Source organism: Podarcis tiliguerta, assembly GCF_965153285.1.
Source record: "Podarcis tiliguerta genome assembly, chromosome: 2".
Lineage (NCBI taxonomy): Eukaryota > Metazoa > Chordata > Lepidosauria > Squamata > Lacertidae > Podarcis > Podarcis tiliguerta.
In genome coordinates this window covers 19,724,462-19,752,391 of record NC_139535.1, presented here as the reverse complement: position 1 = coordinate 19,752,391, position 27,930 = coordinate 19,724,462, and the positions used below count along the sequence as shown (strand labels likewise).

At 48.7% G+C, this 27,930-nt stretch overlaps 2 protein-coding genes across 7 annotated transcripts in view; one reads left to right on the top strand and one right to left on the bottom strand.

Annotated features, from left to right (window-relative positions):
• The window catches only part of TTLL3 (tubulin tyrosine ligase like 3), a 35,371-nt gene extending 7,667 nt beyond the window's left edge, over nt 1-27,704 (bottom strand). The window contains exons 1-15 of one of the 3 annotated variants that reach the window (XM_083424902.1): nt 27,446-27,704; nt 24,468-24,552; nt 22,794-22,860; nt 21,001-21,114; nt 19,537-19,649; nt 18,758-18,932; nt 17,320-17,381; nt 15,096-15,224; nt 14,817-14,931; nt 12,623-12,748; nt 11,011-11,200; nt 8,433-8,581; nt 6,466-6,709; nt 3,972-4,407; nt 1,323-1,854 (exon numbers count right to left, since the gene is read on the bottom strand). In XM_083424902.1, coding sequence (XP_083281028.1) covers nt 1,323-1,854; nt 3,972-4,407; nt 6,466-6,709; nt 8,433-8,581; nt 11,011-11,200; nt 12,623-12,748; nt 14,817-14,931; nt 15,096-15,224; nt 17,320-17,381; nt 18,758-18,932; nt 19,537-19,649; nt 21,001-21,114; nt 22,794-22,860; nt 24,468-24,473 — 2,458 coding nt within the window. In that variant the 5' untranslated portion in view covers nt 24,474-24,552; nt 27,446-27,704. Of the gene's footprint in view, nt 1-870; nt 1,855-3,971; nt 4,408-6,465; nt 6,710-8,432; nt 8,582-11,010; nt 11,201-12,622; nt 12,749-14,816; nt 14,932-15,095; nt 15,225-17,319; nt 17,382-18,757; nt 18,933-19,536; nt 19,650-21,000; nt 21,115-22,793; nt 22,861-24,467; nt 24,553-25,820; nt 26,070-27,445 lie in introns of those variants that run through there. The other 2 variants (XM_083424903.1, XM_083424904.1) reach the window with 2 other exon arrangements.
• A 53-nt stretch (nt 27,705-27,757) lies between these two features.
• TADA3 (transcriptional adaptor 3) overlaps nt 27,758-27,930 on the top strand; it is a 30,169-nt gene continuing 29,996 nt past the window's right edge. For 2 of the 4 annotated variants that reach the window (XM_083426109.1, XM_083426108.1), the window contains exon 1: nt 27,758-27,852. In XM_083426109.1, coding sequence (XP_083282235.1) covers nt 27,832-27,852 — 21 coding nt within the window. In that variant the 5' untranslated portion in view covers nt 27,758-27,831. The remainder of the gene's footprint in view (nt 27,853-27,930) is intronic. The other 2 variants (XM_083426110.1, XM_083426112.1) reach the window with 2 other exon arrangements.

Genomic DNA, 27,930 nt, shown 5'->3' with positions numbered 1-27,930 from the left:
TGGGAGGATGGTGGTAAATGTCGTATACTGCAGAGCTTGGCTGTGGGTGGCAAGGCAGGGTTGTTCAACTGGCTGTTTGGGCAACCTGCTTGCATGCCCATAGGCTAGCCTCCTTGCCTAAATCCCACATGCTTCTGATCTCTCGAGTCACGTAATTTCCTGTGTCTGAGATTCAGCCCACTCTGTTCCAGTGGGCTTGGAACCAAGCAATCCCTACATCAGGAGTCGCCAACTTTTGGGTTTTGGGGGCACATTGGGAATGTACTGAGAAAAAAAACAAGATGGCTGCCGACAGGGGGGTAAGGGGAGGACCCATTCGACAAATGGCTGCCATTGTGGGTATGGCCCATCCCAAAACATCCATTTCAAAGAAGGCAAATGATCCTAAATACAGTCGTACCTTAGATCCCAAACGCCTTGGTACTCGGACATTTTGGCTCCCAAACACCACAAACCCAGAAGTGAGTGTTCCGGTTTGCGAACGTTCTTTGGAACCTGAATGTCCGATGGGGCTTCTGATTGGCTGCCACGCTTTGGTTTCTGAATGTTTTGGAAGTCGAACGGACTTCCAGAACGGATTCTGTTCGACTTCCAAGGTACCACTGTACACTCGTGGGAAACTGTTTGATTCCAAGGACACCCGAGAGGCAAAGAAGGTTCTGAGAACCAGGATACAAAGTTCTTCCCTTTGTATCATGGTTTCTCCCCACCTCCCTTAGTCCCTGCGTTGCTCTTGACTCCTAGCACTTCCCTGCCCGCCTTGCCCCTAGCAAACGGAGCCTTAGTTTTGCCCTCCACACAAATGCCAAAGGCGGTTCATCCGACCTCCTCCTCTGGCCCACTCCCTGCCATCACACACTGTGGCCAACGTTCCTTCAAAGTCCTTTATTGGAATGGAGAGTCTAGCTCTTAAGAAAACATGATTCCCTCTCCGTACAACCCCACGTTAAGAAGTGCTGCCCAGACCCTATAAATATATATATCTATTTATATATATGTAGCATGATTCCTGCCTGCGGCGACAAGCCCCAAACGAGGGCTGCTCCTGGGTCAATGGGGGCTCCTGCCCTCCCTCTGCTGCCGCCTCCTGATCATAGACGCTCTGATGGCAGTGAGTTCGGTGGCCGAAGCTAAATCCATGCCCGGGGGGGACGGGGGATTTGGGGGCACAGGAATGCTGTGCATCAAGTTCCGCAGGTGCTGCTGCACCCTGAGCCTCACGGGGTAGGCGGCAGAGAAGGGAGCGCGAGAGGCCGCCAGCTCAGGAGAGAGGGGGAGAGAACCCATTTCCTGCGACCGCATCTTCAGCCACAGCTCCCTACCTGGCATCGGGGCTGCCTTGCTGGGCACCGGAGCCACCGCGCTGGCGCCTTTGGGATCCTTGGCCTGGTGGAGGACGGTCTCCTGGGGGGCTAGGCTCTGGGAGCTGGACGTGGCACAGAGCTGAGCCGGGCCGGACAACTTGCCCCCCGGGACAACCGTGGTGGTAGCCATGCTATGGGCCATCAGCACCTTCCGGTTGCGGGGGTCTGCCTTGAGCTTGCTGGGCAGCTTGAACCTTGCGGACGTCGAATCGGGGACCTTGCTGCCGGGCGCCTTCTCACGGACTTTGTTCTCCTTCCCAGGAGCCACAGGCTCGGTCGCCTTGCTGTTGGCGGACGCCCAGCACGGGGTGGGGGCTCGTGGAGTATCCTGGTTACTGCGCCGGTAGATCAGCTTGGGCTTGGGCAGCTGCGGCCCGTTGCTGTTCCTGGCGTCGCCTGGCACGGGGCTTCTCTGGAGCGGAGGCCTCTTGACGGTGGAGCCTTCTACCAAAAGGCTAGTGCCAACGTACTGAGGGATTTCCACAGCTGCCTGTGGGGAGAAGAGGGAAACAGGGTGAGGCTGCCAAGCACCCCTCGAGCTCAGAGGGGCAGCAGGGATTCTCGTCGGCCCTGGCTTGCAAAGCTGCCACAAGGCTGAGAGAGATATCCTGAGACGGGGCTTCGGGGATATGGTTTCATCACTGGACACTGAGGTCCAGCTCCAAGGGCCATCGGGTGGTTCCCTCACTGCGAGGAGAGAGGTTACAGGGAACCAGGCAAAGGGCCTTCTTGGTAGTGGCCCCCGCCCTGTGGAAAGCCCTCCCATCAAATGTCAAGGAAATACAACAACTATCTGGCTTTTAGAAGACATCTGAAGGCAGCCCTGTTTAGGGAAGTTGTTAATGTTTGATGTTGTATTGTGTTTTTAATATTCTGTTGGGAGCTGCCCAGAGTAGTTGGGGAAACTCAGCCAGATGGGCAGGGTATAAACATAGCTGTCAACTTTTCCCTTTTTGTAAGAGAAATTCCCTTCTTCTGAATAGGATTCCTCGCAAGAAAAGGGAAAAGCAGCGAGAATATTGTTAGCCCTGAAATGGAAACAAGAAGAACTACCAACACTGGAAGAATGGAGAATGAAAATGATGGGCTTTGCAGAACTGGATAGAATGACAGGAAGAATTAGGAATTGACAAGATCAGAGATTTATTGAAGAATGGGAAAAATTTTCAGAATATATGCATAATTTAGGTGAAAAACAAATAACGCTTGTAACGTTTAGTGAAGCTTTGTAAAAAAGAAAGTTAAAATTATGGATTGAAAGCAGATTTAATTTAAGAAGTAGATAAGAACTAAGAAATGTGTGGAAAATTGAGAAGGGAAGGAGTACCAGCCAAGTTGAGGGAAGTCAAAAAATGAGAGAATGGTTTTATAAATTGTTTGAATTGTATTAATTTGTCTTATTTGTAAACTGAATAAAAATTATATTTAAAAAAAAAAAAGAAAAGGGAAAAGTTGACAGCTATGGTTATAAATAATAAATTGTTGTTGTTGTTGTTGTTGTTATCAAGCAGAAATGGTCCCTGGGATGCATCTGTGTCTGGTGCAGAGGAGGCCCAAAGAAGCTGTTCCCAAACTGTGCCCACATACATGCTACAGCGTGTCTCGAGAGAACTACTAGGGTGCTTGCAAAAAAACGAATTATTAAAAAGGGTCCTGTGATGCTCCTTCCCATAAGCTCCCTCCAAGAATAGGTAATTCTGGAGCATCTCTGCACCAGAGTGAAGGAATGATCCAACTCCACCTGATGCAAAGCCACACCAGAATGACCCAGAGGAGGCCATCCACTGCAGTTATGCAGGAGGTACATTCAGAACAGTGTTTGCTTCCAGTCTGGAAGGCTCGGTAGGAAGAGCATGAGATTTCTCCACTGCACTGGGTTGGACTAGCAACTAGAGGTTGCCAAGCTTGCTTGCTCCACTCACCCGGCCTGTCCACCAACCCCTTTGCCAGCTGCCCTTCTCCCACACCTGACCAAACCCCACTCTCTTTACACTGCTCCTCCCCTCACAGCGCATCCCAAGCCCAAACACCTTTCGACAGAGGGCAAGGGATGCTTCATAACAGCTTGCTAAACCGCTCTGTGAAGTGCCTCTCCTTCCTTCCTGAGCTGCCACCAGCAGTGCTTCCTTGCTCTCCTGCCTGTGTTCGTCATACTGGAGTTGGCATGGTCACCTACTGGTGGCCACGTGAACTGCAAACATGACAACAGCCTTAGGTTTCTATATATATAGGAAGAAAGGAGAAGTCTGTGTGTGGTGCCGCCTCCCAACCAATCAAGGCACACTTCGTAAGAAGAAACTCAGGCCTGCCTTGAGGTCCTGTCCCATTCCATGAGGCACTGGAGACAGCTCTGAATGAGCTCCCTTAGCTTTCTGTTGGCCATTCCTGCCAGCTGGCTCCTCGGGCACCTAATCAGCCTGCAAACCCTCAGTGCAGAAAGGATGAGCCATCTGCATTGAAGGCTACCAGATGGTGGCAGAGCAAGAACCCAAAGGAAAGGGAGGCAGAGCCAGTGCAAGGCAAATAAAGCAGACTGGGGAGATGCTTTATCCAAGCAGCTAATCCCAGTCCCTGAGGCTAAGAGGCAGCTGGGCCCTGTGCACTAACCTGTTTGTAGATGAGCTCAAAATCTCCCGTGTTGCAGTTGCGATCGTACTTGCGATCGATGACCACACGCAAGGTGTCCTCCTGCACACTGGCGCAAAGGCGGGTAGTGATGGCAGTGGAGGCTGCCATGGTGGGGCTGGCATTGATCTCAATCAGCCACGGCTGATAATCTTCTCCAAACAGGAAGTCTGCGCCGTAGAGCTCAAAGCTGTTTTTGCGGAATTCCACCAAGTCCTGCGAGGTCTGCATGGCGTGAATGATCGCGGCCTTCATGCCGGGCACAATCACCGTGGACCACGCCTCGGGGGCCCCCATCTGTCGCAGGTGGGCCTTGAACTGCTCGGACGACCACATGTTGTCGCGGGGCAGCTCAGAGTGGCGGTTCAACGAGTTCTCGTAGTGCTTCTGGATGGAGTTGTTGCACAGGTGGATGGAGCTGGGTTGGAGAGGAGGGTAAGATCAGTCCACAAGGGGCAGGTGCATCGGGTAACAATACAGGATTGGGGCCCGGGAGGTGTGTGTTCCATTTCTGCTAAGCCACAATAGGAACACAGGAAATCTGCCTTAGGCAGAGCCAGCCCATCTAGCTCAGCGTCATCTATAGGGGCAGGAGTGCAGCAGCACTCAAGGATTTTGGAAAGGGGGCTTTCCCAGCCTTACCAGGAGATTCTGGGGACTGAACATGGCACCTCCTTCATGCAAAACAGAGGCTCGCCCCCTGAGCTGCTCCCCATTCTAAACTCTTCCCATCTATGGTGATCAGGGATACTTCTTCCCTGTATGTACTGCTGTCAAAGAAGCCTCATTCTGCATTCCAAAGAAGTCCTGTTCACAAGGAAGAGCTCTGCCCCTGACGGCTGACTTACCAGCGTGGTAACCACAGTACTTCTTGGGCATTTCTCCCCTGCTAGTAAAGGTAAAGGTACCCCTGCCCGTACGGGCCAGTCTTGCCAGACTCTAGGGTTGTGCGCTCATCTCACTCTAGAGGCCGGGAGCCAGCGCTGTCCGCAGACACTTCCGGGTCACGTGGCCAGCGTGACATCGCTGCTCTGGCAAGCCAGCGCAGCACACGGAATGCCGTTTACCTTCCCGCTGGTAAGCGGTCCCTATTTATCTACTTGCACTTAAGAGTGCTTTCGAACTGCTAGGTTGGCAGGCGCTGGGACCGAACAATGGGAGCGCACCCCGCCGCGGGGATTCGAACCGCCGACCATGTGATCGGCAAGTCCTAGGCGCTGAGGTTTTACCCACAGCGCCACCCGCGTCCCCTTCTCCCCTGCTAGGCTCCAGCAAAGCGCAAGGCATGACTGCTCTGCATTGCTCTGCATTCTCCCTTCCCCAGAAACCTCATTTCCCTCTACTTTAGCCCCACAGTGCCCTTGTGGCTTTCTGAACAAGCCCTATCGTCATCCCTCCCCAAAATACTTTCTCCTTATTACGGCAACCACACCCAGGCTCCCAACTCCTTTTTCATGCTCATACTAGATATTCACTCCTCCTCCACCAGTTCTTTTTTCCTTTCTCCCACCCTCCATTTCTTCTCCACCCTCAGCTGCCCTCTCTTGGGGCTCTCCAAGATATTCAGTGCCCAGCTACCATCACATGCCTTTTGCCGGTTACATTAGGCTGGTCAAGTTGCTTTGGCAATGTTTGCAGAGCACGCTGGTCTGTATGAGAGCGCTGATATATTTAATTTCACACAACAGATTTCTCACCTGCTCATCAGGGCACATTGCCCTCACAAGGTGCCTTATCAAGAGAGAATTAAAACACAACACACACAAAAACATATATGGAGCTTCCCAAGGTTTCAGGCAGGTCTGTAATCTGCTTAAATGGTCAGAGCTGTAGTTCACAAACTATTTACCTGGGAATAATACAGTGGTACCTCAAGTTAAGTACTTAATTGGTTCCAGAGGTCCATACTTAACCTGAAACTGTTCTTAACCTGAAGCACCACTTTAGCTAATGGGTGGGGCCTCCCGCTGCTGCCGCGCCGCCGGAGCCCGATTTCTGTTCTCATCCTGAAGCAAAGTTCTTAACCTGAAGCACTATTTCTGAGTCTGTAACCTGAAGCGTATGTAACCTGAGGTACCACTGTAACTGGGATGATCCTGCAGAATTTAGAAGAGCACAGAAAGTTGCTTTATACTGTCAGGCCAATGGTCCACCTAGCTCAGTATTGTCAGCACAGACTGGCAGCAGCTCTCCAGGGATTCAGGCTGGAGAGATTCTCAGTCCTACCTGGAGATGCCAATGCATAAGCCTGAGACCATTCTGCATGCAAGGCAGATGCTCTTCTGTGGATCTTCATGGGACATCAACCAGACTATTTAAGACTGTGAGTGGCATGCACAGAACAAAGTCTTCACAAAGCAGCAGCATCTCTCTCTCTCTCTCTCTCTCTCACACACACACACACACACACACAAACATCAACCACACACATCCAGCTGTATCCAGCCTTGGAGAAGATAAGCAATGCAACACTCACGTGTCCAGTTTGTGTAGGGAAAAGGGCTGTGTGGAGAAGCGGATGTAGCTATGCTGGTAAAACCAGATGGTCAGTGGGTTCCAGTCGGTCACCAGGAACCACTGGCGCAGATCAAACTTGGTGCCAAAGATGAGCAGGGGCGTCTCAATGTATTTCTGCACCACCCACTTGCCGTCCTTTACGATCATGGGGTCGCAGTCCACCAGCTTCACTATTTCCTCCAAGCGGTCCATGCACATGATGCCTGTGGGAAAGAAACAAAAGCCCTCATGATCATGACAGACCCACGTCCGTTCCATCCCCACATCCTTGCTATCAGAGCAGTTCAGAGCAAAGCGGAAAGCTCAGGCACCCTTTCTGCAGAAGCCAAGCTAGGTAGACAACACCCTTTCCACAGCCGATGCAGTGCAGATGGCAAGAGACACAAAGTGCATGTTTTGTGTTACTGGTGTCCAACCTCCACTCAACAAAGAGAACTTCTAGGGTAGCTGCGAAACTCACAAAGGTGGCAGTCGTATCATGCCAGGATCAGGAGCCCTGCATAATCAGGTTGTCGTGGCAGGACTAACATAATGCATTTTTATCTTTGGCAGCAACAACAAAAAACGGTTCCAGAAAGGGCCTAGGGTTGCCTTATTTAAAAAAGTGAAAATCTGGACACAAAACTTTAATGAAGAAGAAGAAGAAGAAAAAGAGGAGGAGGAGTTTGGATTTGATATCCCACTTTATCACTACCCGAAGGAGTCTCAAAGCGGCTAACATTCTCCTCTCCTTTCCCTTCCTCCCCCACAACAAGCACTCTGTGAGGTGAGTGAGGCTGAGAGGCTTCAGAGAAGTGTGACTGGCCCAAGGTCACCCAGCAGCTGCATGTGGAGGAGCGGGGAAGCGAACCCGGTTCACCAGATTACGAGTCCACCGCTCTTAACCACTACACCACACCGGTGAAAATCACCAAAATCTACACTACCGACACGGGCTGCCATTTCCACTTGAGGGCTGAATACTGGCTATGTCCAGGAAATTCTGGATGTATGGCAACCCTAAGAAAGGCTAACAAATGTCAATGATAGGAAAGGATCTGCCTTTGGGCTTACGATCTGAAAGTCACAACACAAAAAAGAAAAGCTTTTTGGAGTGAAAAGGGGGGGGGGGCAGGAGGAAACAAACCCTTTGGCTCTCGCCCTATAAGGCTGATTCATAGTTGGGGGTTAATTCTGAGCAACCTGAGCAATCTGCCACTAGGACAGGCAGCATTCACTGCAGTAAGCAAGTCCCTTCTCAGTCAGCCTTCACTGTCTCATTTGATTGTGTGAACTCAATAGAGAGGCCAAAAAAAACCTCCTCACGTTTCAACTGCTGGCTATCAAGACAGCACACCCTCTCCCAGTGGCGTAGCATGGGTTGTCAGCACCCGGGGCAAGGCAAGTAATTTGCGCCCCCTAACCCGGGGCAAGGCAAGTAATTTGCGCCCCCCCCCCCCCCGCTGCACTGTCCCTCCCCCAGATAGTCCCTCACTCTCTCTCCGCACCGCACGCCTGGCACCCTCCCCTCCACAGTGGGCGGCGACCCGGCGGCTCGGATCGGATTCGCACAGCCAGCACTGCAGTGAGAGAGAGTGAGTGAGCCAGGTAGGGGCAGAGAGCTGCGAGTGCGAGCGCCCCCCCCCCAGATGTTGCCCCCGGTGCGGCCGGCCCCCCCTGCACCCCCCACGCTACGCCACTGCCCTCTCCTCTCTAAGCCTGCTGGGTGAGGGCTGCACCAGTTGTGCACAGTGCCTTAGCAACCCAGATTTTTTAACAGCAGCAAACTCAAGAAGGGCACAATAGGGATGTGGTCAGGGTGCCACTGCTCAGGAAGAAGCCCAGCGTGAACAAGCCCTTTGCCAAGTCCATTTCCCCCCCAGTCTCCCCCTTATATGCTCTTTTGGATTATCAACTCCCCTCCATATACAGCACCGCTTCTCTCACCTCTGCCCCGGGACTTGGCTCCTGGCTTCACAATCCATATGTTCCTGTCCCCTTCCATGTCCAGCTGCGGGACGACCTTTGCCAGTCGCTGAAGGACATCTTCGCACCGCTCGACGTGGGCACCCGTCTGCACCATCTGTGCCCCCTCGCTGCAAACACAAACACTCAGAGCAAGGACCCCACCCGTTCTCCTGCCAGCACGATCTGTTTGGTCGGGACAGGCAACTATTCTAGAAACAAGCTGTATAACGGACTCGACCACAGCTTTATCTAGAAACTGGCACGGTTATGACCGAGTGGTAAATCACAGAATATGGCCTCCTAATAGACCATTTCACCATTAACAGGTTTACAGCCCTTGCCCTCGCAGAGGGAACTTGTGGCTCTCTAGATATTATTAGACTCTAACGCCTATCAGCCACAGCCAGCATGGCCAACATGTCGAGGGATTGTGGGCAGTATCCAACAACATAGTTCCATTTGCGTAAGAACTTCTGGCTGCATCATGAACTCCCCCCCCCCTTCCCCTATGCACCCCCTAAATCTGTTCTTGGGGTTATCCCAACCCTCTGGAGGATATGTGGAGACAGTGTGGAAGCAGGAGAGGCAGTGGCGTAGCATGGGTTGTCAGCACCCGGGGCAAGGCAAGTAATTTGCGCCCCCTAACCCAGGGCAAGGCAAGTAATTTGCGCCCCCCCCCGCTGCACTGTCCCTCCCCCAGATAGTCCCTCGCTCTCTCTCCGCACCACACCGCACGCCTGGCACCCTCCCCTCCACAGTGGGCGGCGACCCGGCGGCTTGGATCGGATTCGCACAGCCAGCACTGCAGTGAGAGAGAGTGAGTGAGCCAGGTAGGGGCAGAGAGCTGCGAGTGCGAGCGCGGCCCCCCCCCCAGATGTTGCGCCCGGTACGGCCGGCCCCCCCTGCACCCCCCACGCTACGCCACTGAGGAGAGGAGAGAAAGTCCTTGTGCTGATGGAACTACTTCAATGGGATACCACCCTATAGGCGTTTAGCCCAACAACATAGAGTAGGCTGTAGGTTCCCCATCCCTGGGCTTGGGATACGTGAGCATTTTCAACCACAACGTCTCAGGTGCTATAGAGCACCTGGGAGAACCTTCCAGGTGGCTCAGATTTCAACTGCAATCCCTTCCTCTCTCCATTGTTTCCCATGCCTAGGGCCTTCATAGTCAGGTCCGACAGTCATTTCCCTTCAGTCTTTCAGACACAGCCCTCCAATTTATCGTCCCCAGTTTTTGATGATTAAAAACAAAGCAGAAACAAAAAGAGAGAGAGAGATTAAGAGCATAAGCATGTAAAGATGAGCAAAACTGCCTAATTCACGTAACACAGTTCACATAACCTACATAACCAATTTCTGCATGGACACTTCTCAGTCTGCTGATTCCTGCAAAATTTTGTTTGAAAATAGAGCAACATTTCCAGCTCTCACAATTGTGGAGGAGGAGGAGTTTGGATTTGATATCCCGCCTTTCACTCCCCTTCAGGAGTCTCAAAGCGGCTAACATTCTCCCTTCCCTTCCTCCTCCACAACAAACACTCTGTGAGGTGAGTGGGGCTGAGAGACTTCAAAGAAGTGTGACTGGCCCAAGGTCACCCGGCAGCAGCATGTGGAGGAGTGGGGAATCGAACCCGGTTCACCAGATTACGAGTCTACCACTCTTAACCGCTACACCACACTGGCTCACAATTGTGAAGGAAATGAAAGGTGTTCAAGGAGTTTCTACTCAATGCCCCTAGAAAAAAATCCAGGTTTAACCTGGCAGGACCTTCCAGTAGTCAGGGAGTAAAAATTTCTTTACACAATACAAACCCCAGTCCTTCCCTCAAGTTCCCCTTTCCCTGTATCTTCCTCTACATACCCAGTTGCTGTAATCCTGATAGGTGTAGTTTATTCCCCTGTTTGTGTTAGAAGATTGTCCCTTCAGAGTTTATGTAGGCTGCCCTCGTGATCACATGACCCCAATTCCCAAGGATGATCAGAGGGGGGAGGAAGGGCAGGAAGAGAGCAAGGAGGAAGGAGAAAGGCAGGGGCTGCAGAGAAGATAATGACACAAAGTTTGTGGTTCAGTCCTGCCCGGTGTGTCCTCTTTTGTCAGGGGCAAGCTACAAAACCAAGCGCCCTAAATGCAAAATCTGTATGTGCGTCAAACCTTCTTTCCTAAAATGATTCTGCAAAAAACATAAAGAGGGGCGGCAAATATTGCTAAAGTGAAATGAGCACATACACACAGAACAGGTTGCACCCAGGTGCTGTCCATAAACAGAATGGACTTCCGCTTGTGCAACATTATTTCAGCTTCCACTGCCTACCTCCAGCCTTCAGAATACCCTCAAATAAAGTTTTTTTTTTGGGGGGGGGGGCTTTGAGAGCGGCGTGGAGAGACGAGAGGAAGATGCAGTCTCCTTGCCCAAGTTAAAGTCAACTTGGCAGATTCCACTCTATGCAAACGGACACAAATTTGCACAAAGATCCAGTTCTGAAATTGGGGCTTTCCGGGTTCAAGAACAGATGTTTTTGCTGTGTGGTATATTCCAACATCTCCTATACTTACTGGGCTAGTTGGTAGTAGCCATGTAGAAACTTTTCCCAGTGTGACTTTTTCATTAGCAAAGGAGAGCCAGATTCTCTGTCAATGTCCTGGTGCCTCAAGCTGCTCATGTGTTCCTCGCAGGCATGTATCGCAGTCTCAATCAGCTGGGATGAGAGCAGGACCCCTTTCTTCCGGCTGGTGTACTGCTTGACTTTGGAAAACGAAGGGTTGTTGAGCCAGTTATGCAAGGCACAGAAAGCAAGACTGCCTGAGATACTGTTTCTGCTGCTCCCTGTAAATCACAGACCTTCCAACATTTCTCCCATGAAAATAGGGACATTCTATTCAATTATAATAATAATTTTACTATTTACACCCCACCTGTCTGACTGGGTTGCCCAAGCCACTCTGGGTGGCTTCCAACATTTTTACACACACACACACACACACACAACTTCCCTATACAGGGCTGCCGTAAGATAGTTCAGGAGTCACACAACTCCATATCCTCTAACATTTCTCTGATGAAAATAGGGACAGCCTAAAGAAAAGTGGGACATTTCAGGATCAAATCAGAAAGCAGGATGGTTTCCATAAATCTAGGACTGTCCCTGAAAAATAGGGACACTTGGAGTGTCTGAAATCAAAGCAATGTTAGGATATTTCCGTTCCACCTTAAAAGGGAGCAGGATGTTTGTGTCACAGCCTGCGTATTTCCTGTTTCACAGGATGTTTCTGTTGTGTCTTTGTTTCTCTCGGTGCCGGAACACTGAAGCAGGCAGTCATGTTTTTCTTTGTTCTGATCAACGCAGAAATAAACTTGTAAATAATGCTCTCCTGAGTGCATCTTTCGCTGTGCATTATCTGCTGATAGAGCGTGCATTGGCTCTGGAATGTGGCAAGCTATTTCTGGAGCTCGTGTCACTAATTGCTGATACTGAGTGTCTGCGGGAGATCGATGGACGTCCGGAGACGACGTGGAGTCATGATGGACTTTGTCTCCCTGGCAGTATCCCAACAAGCAACACACACAAAACCAGTCACAAACAGAGACCTAGGTCTTTTTTTTTACAAACAAACAGATTCCCAGTTGTCAGGGTCTGGCTGGACACTGAGGAGTGGTGGTTGGAAAATGACTTGGAAAAAGTGATCAGTGATCTGGGAGAGCCTAAAAGCTACACCTACCCACCCAGCTCACTTCAGATAAAGAACTCCATAGCACTTCTTTCTTAGGACATTTTCACATGGAAGACTTGAAGCAAGCTCATGCTTCAATTAGTTTCTGATCTAATCTCCATTGAAAAGAAAGTTCATTTGCATGTCAAACACCTCTACCCCATTCTCTCTTCTTAAACAGAGAAGACCAACTCAACCATAGACAAGAGAAGGATCACTCAGCTGTGAAAAATATCTTAGAGAAAAAGCCACGGGGCTAATTTTGTAGACCATAGCCACTTCTCAATAGTCTCCCCTAGAACACAACTGATGGCATTAGCAAGAATTTCAAGAGAAAGGCAATTTATCACATGTTCCGCTCTCCCATCTAGGACCTTCTCCAGGTACTCGCTGGAGACGGCAGTAGAGAAATCTATGTGGCTGTTCCTTTTTTGAACACACAGCTCCTACCGCTTACCTGGAGTCTCTGGGAAATTTGGGGGCTCATTCTGATTAGCATCCAGTCTTGTCATGTTGGGTTCATTCCAGTATCGTTTCACCACCACTTTGAGAAGGCTCCTGGCTGCGGTGAGCTGGAAATCCTCTACCATAAAAGGGAGGGAGGACACATAATTCTCGGGTGAGAATCCAGAGGGGGGAAGTATTTGTTTTCATTTCTATTTCACCCCATCCTAAGGACTCATGATGGGTAACCATTTAAATGGGACATAATTTACACAGAGCTGAATAACGTTCTTTTCTTTTCTACAAGCTTATTAAAGACTCTTTCACAGGGATTAATCTTACTCATTTAAAAGTAAGCCAAACAAGAACTTGCAATGTTTCTGGGGTCGGGGGCCTGGAGGCGATGCCTTGTGGGGAGCGGCTGGGGGGGCTGGGCGTGTTTGGCCTGGAGGGGAGGAGGTTAAGGGGTGGTGTGATAGCCATGTTCAAATATATAAAAGGATGTCACATAGAGGAGGGAGAAAGGTTGTTTTCTGCTGCTCCAGAGAAGCAGACACGGAGCAATGGATCCAAACTACAAGAAAGAAGATTCCACCTAAACATTAGGAAGAACTTCCTGACAGTAAGAGCTGTTCGACAGTGGAATTTGCTGCCAAGAAGTGTGGTGGAGTCTCCTTCTTTGGAGGTCTTTAAGCAGAGGCTTGACAACCATATGTCAGGAGTGCTCTGATGGTGTTTCCTTCTTGGCAGGGGGTTGGACTCGATGGCCCTTGTGGTCTCTTCCAACTCTATGATTCTATGATTCTACGATCCAGTCACACTTTCTACTAATGGCATGGGAGCCATTTCCCTGGGCAGGATCCTACACTATGGTGGTAGGTATTGCCCTTTCTTTACTTGCCTCCCCTCTCCTTAGTTTCCTGTCCTGTCACCATTTAGATTGTAAGCTCCATGAGGACAGGGTGGTTTTTTTCTTAAGACACTCTGAAAAGTGCCACGTATAGTAACAGCAGCAACAACAACAGAAGCAACCTGATATGTGTTAGCTTGCATAACCTATTTTTAATTGGCCAATTAATTCAGCTTTTTTTGTACAGTATTTTAAAACTATTGCCCTGAGGTAGGATAGAAACTGAAGTTACTCTAACCAATGGGAAAGCAACTCGGTGGGAAGGAGGAAATAAACTGTGGGAAAGATTTGTGCCTGTAACTATACAAAGTGTGTCTCCACAGTCTCCTGTGAAGAATAAATATTATCCACCCTGCTCTACTCCGTCCTTTATGCCTTTCTTTCAGAATTGCAGTGTGAATTGGGGTCTAATGCTTTCCTTACTTGGGACATGGGGGGCACTGTGGTCTAAACCACAGAGCCTAGGGCTTGCTGATCAGAGGGTCGGCGGTTTGAATCCCCATGATAGGGTGAGCTCCTGTTCAGTCCCTGCTCCTGCCAACCAAGCAGTTCAAAAACACGTCAAAGTGCAAGTAGATAAATAGGTACTGCTCCGGCGGGAAGGTAAACGGCATTTCCGTGTGCTGCTCTGGTTCGCCAGAAGCGGCTTAGTCATGCTGGCCACATGACCCGGAAACTGTCTGCAGACGAACGCCGGCTCTCTCGGTCTATAGAGTGAGATAAGTGCACAACCCCAGAGTTGTCTGTGACTGGACCTAACGGTCAAGGGTACCTTTACCTGTACCTTTACTTTTCTTACTGATCATGAAACCAAATTAAGTATCTCTGATGATGTTGCTGTTATAAATACCCCCCCCCCAAAAAAGGAGGGTCAAACATGTGTTTTCTTGACTTTATTAGGCTCTTGAAAGTAGCAGCTATAATCTCTCCCAGATCCTCCAAGGAAGAGACTGAGAATCCGTCATCTAACGAAGGGAGATAATCAACTTTGGGGCAAAAACTGAGAGCTCCGCTGCTTTAAGCAGAAAAGTGAAAACATTTAGGGATACAAATTTGTTCATTTGTTTGCTATCTTGGAGAATACTGCATGGCCCCTACTGTGATTAGCTAAACACCTTGACAAGACTTCCTACTGCACTAAGACAAAGCATCAAAGTAGAAAGCATATCCCAAAACATGGTGGTCCTTTACACTGGTATAAGGCATCTCTCATCCCATTGTGCCCATTGTGCTAGAGTCATGGAGTTCCCTTCTCTTCCCCACCCCACCGAAGGAGAGCATTGTGAACAGTTCTCACCAATAAAGGCATGCTTTTCATCTTCAGCTCCAAGGCGGTAACAACGTGGGAAAAAGGTATCGGCATCAGCCTGGTCAAACCATGGCAGGTTCCGCAGGTTCAGACACAGCCCTACCTGAGAAAGAAAGGATGGATGCCTTTGCAGTAGCTTAATTTCCCAAGTCCCCACAGCACACATACACAAGCCGGTTGGGCCCAGATCCTGCAGATTCCTTTTCCCAACTCAAAGCGCCATTCGCAGTCTGCTAGCGTGGCCCAGGAAGCAAAAACTCTGCCCACCTTGGTGGTGAAGGTGCCCGCCTTGGCATAGTGGTTCATCATCTGATCTTTGCGCAGGAGGCGGCAGTCAATGACATCACGCCGGTTGGTCCAGATGAAATAGGGGATCTGATTGCGAACCAACCTTGACTGCCAGGGAAAGAGGGAGGGTGAAAAGTAAACGCGGAAGCCTAGTGAAACAGCACAGAAGCTGGTTAAAACAACAACAACAACAAGGTGGGGGGAGGGAACTGGGTGCAGGTGACAGATCTGTTGTTGGGAAAGGTGAAATATGAACAGGCAGCTAAATTATTGATTGGAACAAGGTGGCATGATGGTGGCCCAACAGCACTGGCTTCCAATTTTTGTCCAGACCCAATTCAAAGTGCTGGTTTTGACCGTTATATGGCCTTATATGGTTCAGGACCATTATACCTAAAAACTGACACCCTGAGATCATAGAATCATAGAATCATAGAGTTGGAAGAGACCACAAGGGCCATCGAGTCCAACCCCCTGCCAAGCAGGAAACACCATCAGAGCACTCCTGACATATGGTTGTCAAGCCTCTGCTTAAAGACCTCCAAAGAAGGAGACTCCACCACACTCCTTGGCAGCACATTCCACTGTCGAACAGCTCTTACTGTCAGGAAGTTCTTCCTAAGGTTTAGGTGGAATCTTCTTTCTTGTAGTTTGGATCCATTGCTCCGTGTCCGCTTCTCTGGAGCAGCAGAAAACAACCTTTCTCCCTCCTCTATGTGACATCCTTTTATATATTTGAATCATCATCTGAAGCCCTTCTCTGCATGCCACCTCCAAGGGAGGTCTGGAGGGTGCCAATGGCCAGACAGGTCTTTTCTGCTCTCTCTAGGGAGGCCCACCTGGTATTAACCTTGTCATCTTTTTTGGCACCAGGTGAAGACATTTCCCCCCAAAGCATTTGGGCAGATCTCACAATATGGTGTTGCACTGTTAAATATTTTTAAAATAATTCTCATATTACTGTTTTTGTTTTTTTGTTTTCATTTGACTGTAAATCACTTAAGGACCTTTTTCTATTTGAGAAATGATGTATAAATGGAAAAAAACCCAAATCCTGAATAAATCTAGGTGATGCTGAAGAACACAAGGAGGGGGTCTATGATGATCAAACAGACAGCATGTGTTTTGCAGCGGTTAGAAAGTCTGATTAGGATTGAGGAGACCCAGATTCACATCTCTACAAAGCCATATAGCTCACTGGGTCACCTTGGTCCAGTCACTAGCTACTATTTTCCCCTCCCCCCCCCCCCCGGACTTCCCTCAGTTCCTCTCTCTGGTTTCTTTGCACATATTGTTCTCTACATATTGTAGAATTGTACGTATCATTGCCTTATCTATCATATATTCCACAAATAAATTTGTGGATGTTTATTCAAGGCCTGCCAAGGAGTCCAGATCATTTTGTTGTCTTTTTAGATAATTTGTAAAAGGCTCCCATTCTACCTTGAAGTCACGATTGTCCTCGTCACACAGTTTATATGTCAACTTGGCCAATTCCGCATAGCTCATCAGTTTTTCTAGCCACTGTTCTTTTGTTGTACACATATCCGATTTTTCCATGTGTGTTTTTGTCCATGAACAACAACACGAGTGTTTGAAATTGAACTGTATACAGTGGAACCTCAGATTTTGAATGTAACCCGTTCTGGAAGACCGTTCGACTTCTGAAATGTTCAAAAACCGAGGATCGATGGGCAGTTGGCAAAATCCATTGAATAAATGGAGAAACACGCCCCAGAAGCCATTCGACTTCCGAGGCGTGTTTGAAAATGGAAGCAATTGCTTCCAGGTTTTCAGTGTCTGCGTTCCGAATCATTCGGCTTCTGAGATGCCCGAAAACCGAGGTACCACTGTATAAGGCCAACCAAAACGTCACAGAATAGTGTGCATGCTATTAACAATAGAACCTGGAAAGCTTGCACACTGCCTTGTCACATTTGGTTGGCCTCTATTGCCTTAGTATGGATCTACTGATATTGGGGAAATCTGAATTAGACGGAGGTGGGGGGAATGTGGGCTGCAACCTGGATGAGGACAAGGTGGTGCGGAAGGCATGAAAAGCATGCATCAAATCCACTTTAAACTGCCCTGTGTGTTTGTGCAGTCCTCAACGGGCTTTTGCAGGAACCAGAATTGTGGAGGGAAAGGTTTAGCTGCTTGAAGGAAGCGTTTAGGGGTAAGTTCACCATCACATCAAACTAACCATAAGGCTATAGGTACTATCAATGGAATCATCCTGTTCATCTTCCCCTTCTTCCTCCTCATCTGTGAAGGAAAACAGCGGAGTCAAGGGTCACTCACAGTCATTACCAGGGAGCAGTCTCCTTCTTGGACACACTGAAACTGTATTTAAAGTGCTTATTACTGTGGGTAAGACCATAAAAAGATGGCTGCTCATATATTTATATTTAATTATTATTATATTTAATTATTTTGTTATTTTTGTAAATCACTTTGAAACTGATGACCACCTTCAAATCATTGATAGAAAGGCAGCATGGGTTTTAATTTTATAGATCTATACACACACACAAATGTTAAATGCAGAATCGCAGAAACACACCTAATGATACTTAAAGGTAAAAGTAAAGGGACCTCTGACCATTAGGTCCAGTCGTGACCGACTCTGGGGTCACACTTAATTTTATAAATTTAAGTTGCAGAATGCAGTCTCTGAAGAGGCTAAATTAGGAAAATAGTGCAGAGTGCTATTATATTAGCAAATGTGTACAGGTTGCCAGTGGTTTCCTTCCAAAATCTGGAGCAATATTTACATCAGTTACATCTTTTTCTTGTTACAAAAATGCCAAGTGAAATCTAAGAGCGTTTTTTCCACCCAACCTAATATAGTCCATTTTTACTGCAAGTTTTACATTATTTTCTTCAGTCTTCACAAACGTAGCTATTTTGCTGTGCTTTCCCTTGCTGTGTTGCCAACACAAACCTCACGCTTAGGAAAACATAGTAATAATACCATTCTGTGTTTCCTTGTAGCACTTTTACACAGTTCACTGCAAGCTCTTTTAGGTCCAAACAATGGCCATTTGAGAAGGTTAAGTAACCCATAGGAAACAGTGTAAAGTCAGAGGTGACATTTTAAGAGAGGTGGAGGTAGTTTGAAAGTACTATTAGTGCCCTCAACACACATACACACACATTTCCAATCCTAGGACAAAATATAGCTTGGCTTTTCAGTGTTTCACACTGAACAAATGAAAGCCAGTTGTGATGGGCACCGATTGGCTAGTGCCCATGCCATGTCAAACCTAAGTCTCTCTCTTAGTAGCTTTGCACCTGTTTTTATAGCGTGCATGGGTTTATTTGGAGCAGGACAGATGAACATATCTGGTGCGTGTACATCTGAGATTCTTCCAAAAATTCAAAACAAACTTTCGAATGTTTTTAAATACCATTGCAGAGGGTTGGGCTAGATGCTCCTTGAGGTCCCTTCCAACGCTACAGCGATATGATTTTATGAAATACCTCTTTTTACGTGGTTCTAATTGAGAATCTCAATGCTTAATTTTACACGTTTGTAAATCGCCTAGAAGGTTTCCTCTTTTGTAAATATACAGTCAGACGGTATACAAATTTTGTTCAATAAAATTAAAAGAGAAGTTGCGAGGGGCTGGTGGCCTTACCGTCCTCAGGCCCATCACTGTCATCACCATCTTCATCCTGCTCCCCATCAGGCGGACGTTCTCGCTTATTCACTACTTTAACCACCTTGGGAAACTTCCTCTCCACCCAACCCCTGCCAAGCAGCCGTCTCCGAATCACGGGGTAAGGGCCGTTCACCATGAAGATCTTCCTTTGCTATGGGGTAACAGGAGAGGATTATCAACTTTGCCATGCAGCGGGGAGGTAAGGCAGGGAATCTCCCCTCAGTGACGATGATGATGATGATGATGATGATAATAATACAGTGGTGCCTCGCAAGACGAAAAGAATCCGTTCCGCGAGTCTCTTCGTCTAGCGGTTTTTTGGTCTTGCGAAGCAACCTATTAGCGGATTAGCGGATTAGCGCTATTAGCGGTTTAGCGGCTATTAGCGGCTATTAAAGCCTTAAGGGATTAGCGGATCAGCTGCTAAAAGGCTATTAGCAGCTTAGTGCCTTAGAAAAAGGGGGTGGGGAGCGAAAAAAACCCGCAAGAATCGCAAGACATTTTCGTCTTGCGAAGCAAGCCCATAGAGAAATTCGTCCTGAGAAACGCATTGAAAAACGGAAAACCCTTTCGTCTAGCGGGTTTTCCATCTTGCGAGGCATTCGTCTTGCGGGGCACCACTGTAATAATAATAGTAATAGTAATATCCTCCCCATTGGGCTGGGTTGACCCATCCAACCAAGGCTACAGAAGAGGGGGAAACAGGCAGGGTGAAGACTAAAAAGGCAGAGACCAGGTGAGCCAAGGCGACTCACCTTGATGGCTCTCTCCACAAACTGCCTGGCTTGCTTGAGGCGCTCTGGGTTGAAGGAAGAGTTGAAGTTGATGCTGCGAGGTGAGCGTCCCTCTATCAGAGAGGTTGCATCTCCTGGAATGAAAAAGAAGAAGAAGGGGAGGAGCCTAGCTAGGCTTTCCAACCTTTGTGACCTCTTAGCACCTACCTCACACCAAGCAGTGGTACCTTGGTTGTCGAAAGGCTTGGCTCCTGAACAAATTGGCTCCCAAACACCGCAAACCTGGAACTGAGTGTTCCAGTTTGTGAATGTTTTTGGGAAGCCGAACGTCCGACGCGGCTTCCATGGCTTCTGATTGAGTGCAGGAGCTCCTGCAGCCAATCGTAAGCCGCGCCTTGGTTTTTGAATGGTTCCGGGAGTTGAACAGATCACTGGAATGGATTAAGTTCGACCCCGGTTTACGAACTTAAACTGTACCAGAAGTCCATTCTGAAACCAAAACTGTTCTTAAACCAAGGCACGCTTTCCCTAATGAGGCCTCCCGCCACCAGTGCCCTTCCACCTTTCGGATTCCATTCTTACACCGAAGTAAAGTTCTCTAACCGGGACACTACTTTCGGTTTTGTGGAGTTTGTAAACCGAATCATTCGTAAACAGAACTGTTCTTAAACCGAGGTACCACAGTATTGTGTCCTATATCTATTGCCCAGTTTGCAATAGATATAGTGTGAAATATCTATTGCCCACCTTGTACCAGCTGTCAACCAGAAAGTCCAATTAGACAAGGATTTATAGCCAGCACACACTATCAACCGTAAAGAACCTGTAGGAGCCTGATGGGAACATGCCTTGGATGCATGACTCATATCCACCAGGAGTTATGAATTTGGTGTTGGGGGCCTGATTCTGTAGAAATCCCTCCCAGCTGAAATCAGACAGGCCTTCTCCCTGTTGAATGTCAGGCATGTTACAAAGACCTTTCTACTTCAGCATCCATTTTAAGGAAGCTTTGTTTCCATGTTTAATTTTACCGTATTTTTTGCTCTATAACACTCACTTTTTCTCTCCTAAAAAGTAAGAGGAAATGTGTGTGCATCTTATGGAGCGAATGCAGGCTGCGCAGCTATCCCAGAAGCCAGAACAGCAAGAGGAATTGCTGCTTTCACTGCGCAGCGATCCCTCTTGCTTTCCTGGCTTCTGAGATTCAGAATATATTTTTTCTTGTTTTCCTCTTCCAAAAACTGGGTGCGTCTTGTGGTCTGGTGCGTCTTATAGAGCGAAAAATACGGTAATTGAACTTGCCCATTGTATACTTCCCCCCCAAAATTATGTGCACTACTTAGAAACTGCAAAAATAAGAAAGGAAAACAACACAAAGAGGATCAATAAACAAACTAAAATAATAAAGCAAATCTAGAGGGGATAGCAAATCACATGGACATCTACCCACGGCACAGAACCCCTGGCAGTATCTTGGCAACTCACCTTCTGGTCTATACCTGCTGGTATTGGGAGCGGTGGATGGATGGCGGCGAGTGGGGTGCAGCTGTGTACGTTCAACGTTGGAGGGGGCATCTCCGTCAGGCTTCAATCTGCCAACTGATTACAGTTGGATGAGGAACATTTAAAAGAACAAGGGTTCAAATGGCACATTAGGGGACTACATGGCTAGTCTAAGGCATATTATGATACAGAAAAGCACACCTGAAGAAGCAGGACTCATTCCTGCTGTGACTTAAGAATGGAAGAGGCAGGAGATAATGGATCTCTCACTTAGGGCCGTATCCAACACTGCAGCTTTGTTGGTGCAACAGATTTCTGTACATGATCTAGAGCAAAGGTAGGCAGCCTAAGACCCAGGGGTCGGATGCAGCCCAATCGCCTTCTCAATCTGGCCCGTGGACGGTCCGGGAATCAGCATGTTTTTGCATGAGTAGAATGTGTCCTTTTCTTTAAAATGCATCTCTGGGTTATTTGTGGGGCCTGCCTGGTGTTTTTACATGAGTAGAACATGTGCTTTTATTTAAAATGCATCTCTGGGTTATTGTGGGGCATAGGAATTCGTTCATTATTATTTTTTTCAAAATATAGCCCGGCCCCCCACAAGGTCTGAAGGATGGAGGACCGGCCCAGGGTGAAAAAGGTTGCTGACCCCTGATCTAGAGCCTCCTCTTTTTCTTTTGTCCCCTGCCCCCTTGGTGCACCCTCAAAATTAGTTCCAGTGCGTTGGAGGAGCCTCCAGAGCAGATTTTGGGGCATGCAGGAGGAGGAAAGGAAGCAGAAGTCCCCCCTGTGTCAGTGGAACCCTGCTGGTGCAACACTGAATACAATATTTGTCAGTATGTACTATGCATGGGCAACCTCGCTTGCTCTTTAAGGCTAACCTAAAACATTTTGCTGCCTGAAACAATATTAAGATAATGCCCCAGCCCCAGTCCTGACTGGATTGGTAGTCTCCCCTCCTGTGGTTTCCAGCAACAGGCATTCAAAAGCCTTACTGTGCCTTCCACCATGAAGGTGGACAAACCTAGACAGCATCTTAAAAAGCAGAGACATCACCTTGCCGACAAAGGTCCGTATAGTTAAAGCTATGGTTTCCCCGTAGTGATGTATGGAAGTGAGAGCTGAACCATAAAGAAGGCTGATCGCAGAAGAATTGATGCTTTTGAATTATGGTGCTGGAGGAGACTCTTGAGAGTCCCATGGACTGCAAGAAGATCAAACACATCCATTCTGAAAGAAATCAGCCCTTAGTGCTCACTGAAAGGACAGATCCTGAAGCTGAATACTTTGGCCACCTCATGAGAAGAGAAGACTCCCTGGAAAAGACCCTAATGTTGGGAAAGATGGAGGGCCCAAGGAGAAGGGGAAGACAGAGGACGAGATGGTTGGGCAGTGTTCTTGAAGTTACCAGCATGAGCCTGACCAAACTGCGGGAGACAATGGAAGACAGGTGTGCCTGGCGTGCTCTGGTCCATGGGCTCATGAAGAGTCGGACACGACTAAACAACAACCACAATAAGCATGAAGGTAGAGCAAAGTCATCATGGCCAGCAGCCACTGGAATCCTTATCCTCCACGAATTTGCCCAATCCTCTCTTAAATCCATCGGTGGCCATCACTGCTTCCTGTGGGAAGGAGTTCTGTAGTTCAATTGTACACTGTGTGAAGAAGGGCATGAGGTTGGGAAAGGCTGCTGCAGGCAACCTTTTGCCCTGAAGGCACCTCTTGGACCTAGGAAGCATGGAGTAGAAATCTTGGAGTAGCTGCTACCTTACCTCCTCTGCTGGTCCTCCTGCCCCCTCCAGCGTCGCTGTCCCCTCCTGCTTTACACTTTGGGCCCAACTGCGAGAGACCAAAAGAAACACTGAGATTGTTAAAAGATCCTATGACTCCAAAAGGAATGCAGCCCCACAAGACTTCCAGGGGATTGCCCTACTCCAAAGGCAAATGCAGCAAAAATGACCCAATAAAAGTCAAACAGAATGCGGCAGCTAGACTGGTGACTGGGAGTGGCTGCCAAGACCATATAACACTGGTCCTGAAAGACCTACATTGGCTCCCAGTACGTTTCCGAACACAATTCAAAGTGTTGGTGCTGACCTTTAAAGCCCTAAACGGCCTCAGTCCTGTATACCTGAAGAAGTGTCTCCACCCCCATCGTTCAGCCCGGACACTGAGGTCCTCCTCCGAGTGAGGAGTGAGGTTACAGGGAACCAGGCAGAGGGCCTTCTTGGTAGTGGTGCCTGCCCTGTGGAATGCCCTCCCATCAGATGTCAAGGAAACAAACAACTACCTGACTTTTAGAAGACATCTGAAGGCAGCCCTGTTTAGGGAAGTTTTTAATGTTTGATGTTTTATCGTGTTTTTAGTATTCTGTTGGGAGATGCCCAGAGTGGCTAGGGAAACTCAGCCAGATGGGCGGGGTATAAATAATATATTCTTATTCTTATTCTTATTCTTAACACGGACAAATCTGCAACTCCCATGACCACTGTTTCTTCTAGGACGATTGGCTTGTTCTTGGATCTTCAGAAGCTCTTTTCAAAGCGCTGCAGAAAATAGTGTGTTTTCAGAAGCCTCACTCAAAGCACTATCTCGCCCTGTGCTTTGAAAAGGGCTTTGCAGGCCAGCAAACGCCTTTTTGGCAAAGCTTCAACCTTACATACCTCACAAGTGACTTCATATATGACATCAGGTGTCGTAGAGCAGGTGGGTGTGGCCTGGCTGGCAAAATAGGGAGGGCATAATAGAATGGGCATAATGAGGTTCCCCACTCTTGTTCTAGGTCTTGCTCTTCTTTAAGACTGGATTTATTTTTGGGACAGGAGAGGTGTGTGCTTGTGGTGAAGTGAGAGAGCATCAGCTTTGCCTCTCATGGCAGCTGCAGAGACTACCACAAAGCACTTACATTCCTTTGACTGCCACCCTACCCCAAACACCCTTTAGGGGTCACTGTAGCCTTTGCCCACTGTGTGGTGTCTGCAACCAGTTGAGAATTTGGAGTAAACATGTCCACCATTTATGGGTCACGACAGCCTCTTCAAAACTGAACTGAATACATATCCCATGTATTTCTGGGGGGCTGCTATACAAGCATTGTACGCTGAGAAGAATATTTGGCATCCTGGCAAACTCAGCTTCCATTTCTCGAAACCCAGCCCATATAGCTCTGGAAAAGAAACCTTGCAAATGTGTGGTTACCAGAGTCTGGTGAGGAAGTGAGCAGGGCTTACAAACAGAAAGGCAAGGTGTTACTACTTTAGTTAGCTTTTTATAGTACCCCACAAGTTAATCTACCCCTGCCCTCTTTCAATTCCCTCAAATCAGGGACATGAATTCCAAATCCTTTCAAAATATTGGTCGCTGAAACAATATATTTGTGCAAAGCAGTACATTCCCAGAGAATCTGGATCTTGGTTGTCCCAATAAGCAGCTCCGCGGTCAATCACCTGCATATTCTTGGTGCCAGCTCCACTGCCTGTCCAGCAACTCACAGTGAACAGGTATGTCAGTCATGGCGCACCGCACAGCCACCTGCAGGGACAAGGTGACAAGCTCACTGTTGCAGCTAAACTAGAGAGCCCTCCTCTCCACATCAATATCCCATATAGGATTTTATGACAGAATATAATCTGGAGACAGACACCCGCATCATACAACCTATGGCAGCTGTCCACTTTCTATTCTATTCTATTCTGTTAATAAATCTAGCCAGGATTTTTTTTGGGGGGGGGCAGGCCTTTTGTTAGGGGGCAGAACCTCAGTTAAAAAGGTAAAGGTACCCCTGCCCGTACGGGCCAGTCTTGACAGACTCTAGGGTTGTGCGCCCATCTCACTCAAAGAGGCCGGGGGCCAGCGCTGTCCGAAGACACTTCCGGGTCACGTGGCCAGCGTGACATCACTGCTCTGGCGAGCCAGAGCCGCACACGGAAACGCCGTTTACCTTTCCGCTAGTAAGCGGTCCCTATTTATCTACTTGCACCCGAGAGTGCTTTCGAACTGCTAGGTTGGCAGGCGCTGGGACCGAACAACGGGAGCGCACCCCGCCGCGGGGATTCGAACCGCCGACCTTTCGATCGGCAAGCCCTAGGCGCTGAGGCTTTAACCCACAGCGCCACCCGCGTCCCTAAGTTAGCTATGCATTTTTATTTGGCAGGGCAGGATGGATCTGCACCCAATACTGCTTATTCTTGTTGGAGTCCGTTGATAAACCTACCTTTTCCCAGAAGCTTTTCAGGGATGCTCACTTGGGTTCGGACAGACCACTAACAGCTGAGCTGACCCAAAGGTGCCCCTGCACTGTTTATGCTCTTTTTGCAAACTTAAAATGCGCTTTTCATTTTGGAAATCATTGTTTAAAAGTGCTTTTTCTTTCAGTGCCAGGCACAAAGCAGCTCAGGTCATTAGACAGGGAAGCACTGCTTGATCACATCAATACACACACACAAACACACACATTGGGCACCCTTCCCCTTCCAAAATCTAAACCAACAGTTCCCATACCCTCCAGCTGCTTCCCCTCGCTATTCACCCTCCAGCCAAGCACAGCATTCCCAGGTGAACATAACCCTGTAAGAAACAGGCCTTTGAGCTCCCAAAAACCTGGCACCGCAACAAAGATGCCAACTCCCTGAGCACCCACAAAATTCCCCATGAAGGTGCCGAGCACCCACAGGGTCACTGCACGCTGCATGGCACCCACGTCCCCGGGGCACCCACGGGTCGCGGGGCCAAGTTGGCGCTCTTGCACCGCAACGGAGACGAGAGCACCTCTGTGCATGTGCAAAGGGAATTCCTCTCACCGAGCGGTAACGAGGCCATCAGGAGCAGCGGCAGACGAACCCCGTTCCTCCTCTTGCATGGGGAGCTCTTCTTCTCTCCCCACCCACAAAGTTACTACCCCACAGCCTGGTCTCCACGGCCGGCTGCCCCAACCAGTATCCCCCCCCCCAACCCACGGGCAGTTTCCGAGTCGCTTCCCCGCTCCCGATAAGCCGAGGCTCCCGCTCCCGCCGGCGGCGAGGGCCCAGCTCCTCCGCAAGGCTCCCATGCGGCTGTTTGGCGTTTCTATGGAAACCAGGGAGAGCGGCAGGTGCTCCAGGAGAGGCCTTTTCGTTTTGCTTTGTTAAAACACGGGCCCCTCCCCCACCCCGGGCCTTTCAGAAAGATATTTTGCAAAAGGTATTTTGAGGAGAATTAATTCTGTCCCAGAGCAACTGAAGCTTGCTAGCTAGATAATGGCCACGATAAGGATAATTAGAAAGGAGATCTCAAAAGCCATGCACCTCTGTTTTAAGCTGCTCTCCAGGAACTTCTTTCTGAATCAAAACAGGGATGTTAACTGATCAGCAGAGGTGGTTTGCCAAACCCTCCTTGCCTACTACAATACCTCAGGTTACATACGCTTCAGGTTACATAGGCTTCAGGTTACAGACTCCACTAACCCAGAAATAGTGCTTCAGGTTAAGAACTTTGCTTCAGGATGAGAACAGAAATCATGCTCCGGCGGCGCAGCAGCAGCAGGAGGCCCCATTAGGTTAAAGTGGTGCTTCAGGTTAAGAACAGTTTCAGGTTAAGAACGGACCTCTGGAACGAATTAAGTACTTAACCTGAGGTACCACTGTATATCCTTCTCTCTCTTTCTTGTGATTAGATAGGGCATTCTCATCAGTGCACTGCTTAAAGTAGAAGCTACTAACCAGTTCCTGAGCTACAACTCCCATTAGCCTCAGCCAGCAGGGCCAATGGTCATGGAGGATGGGAACTGTAGTCCAACATGCATCTTGGGGGAACCAGTTCGGCTGCCCCTGCCTTAAGGATGTTGGGCAGCTATCCTGTGCCCCTCAAAATCAGGTGTGGGGAACTTTTGGCCTCCCAAAGATTGCCAAACTACAACTCCCATCAGTAAGCATGGCCAGTGGCCAGGGATGGTGGATGTTGTAGGTTCAGCCACATCTGGCCAAACGTTCCTCATGCCTGTTGGCCATCAGGCAGGAGGATGGATGTAGTAGTCCGTGCTGGCTAGCGCTGATGGGAGTTGTATTTCGGCAACATCTGGACGGCCCCAATTTCCCTTGCCCTGAATTAAGGGAACTGTGGCAGCTGGGGCTCTTTTAAGGTGACCACTTCTGGCTGATAGGATAAAGGGATGTAGTCATCCAAGCTCTAAGGCAATATGAGCAACAGCAGGAACCAGCCAGGCAGGGGACGCAAGAGAGGTTTGTGTAGTCAAACTGCAAATGGGAGAAATTACATCAAGACTCCAGAGGGGGAGGAGTAAGGCTTTGGCAGCAAGGTTCAAGGACCAACATGTTGAGCAACGAACAGCACAAATAAGGCTGTTGTAGGTGCAAGTATCCTTAGCTGGCCTGAGGGGCACACATCTACACGGGCTCTATCCAAAAGGGACATACTATTCCTAATTTACCTTAGTTGCGGCTCATACTGTCTCCCTGCTACCTCTGATGACTCATGCACATTTGTGCTTGGTGCTTGGTGTCCACTTGACCCTGTAAAATTCACGTGTGGGCAAAAGCCTACTTCCGGCTGCAGGTATACGAAGCCCAGACTGGGCACAGTGGGAGGGTTTGTGGCTCAGAAGCAACCAACCTCCCTAGGCTTGAGGCCTACCTTGCAAGAGAGGGCCAATGGCATTGTATTATATCACCTGCTGGAGACCTGCAGAGAATGCTCAGGATGGCTCACCTATGACATCAAAGGGCAGTGGAACTACCATCGTATTCCAGGATTCTGTTCCTTCCTCCCATTGGCTTGGCTTCTTAAGGATCACACACCAACCACTCCTGGCTGAGGATGGTGAGACAGCAGATGGGGGTAATGCCTCTTTCGTTGCCTTTCTCTAAAACAGACTGTACGGAGGTGTGTATGCTATCTGAATTGTGTTTTGTCCAT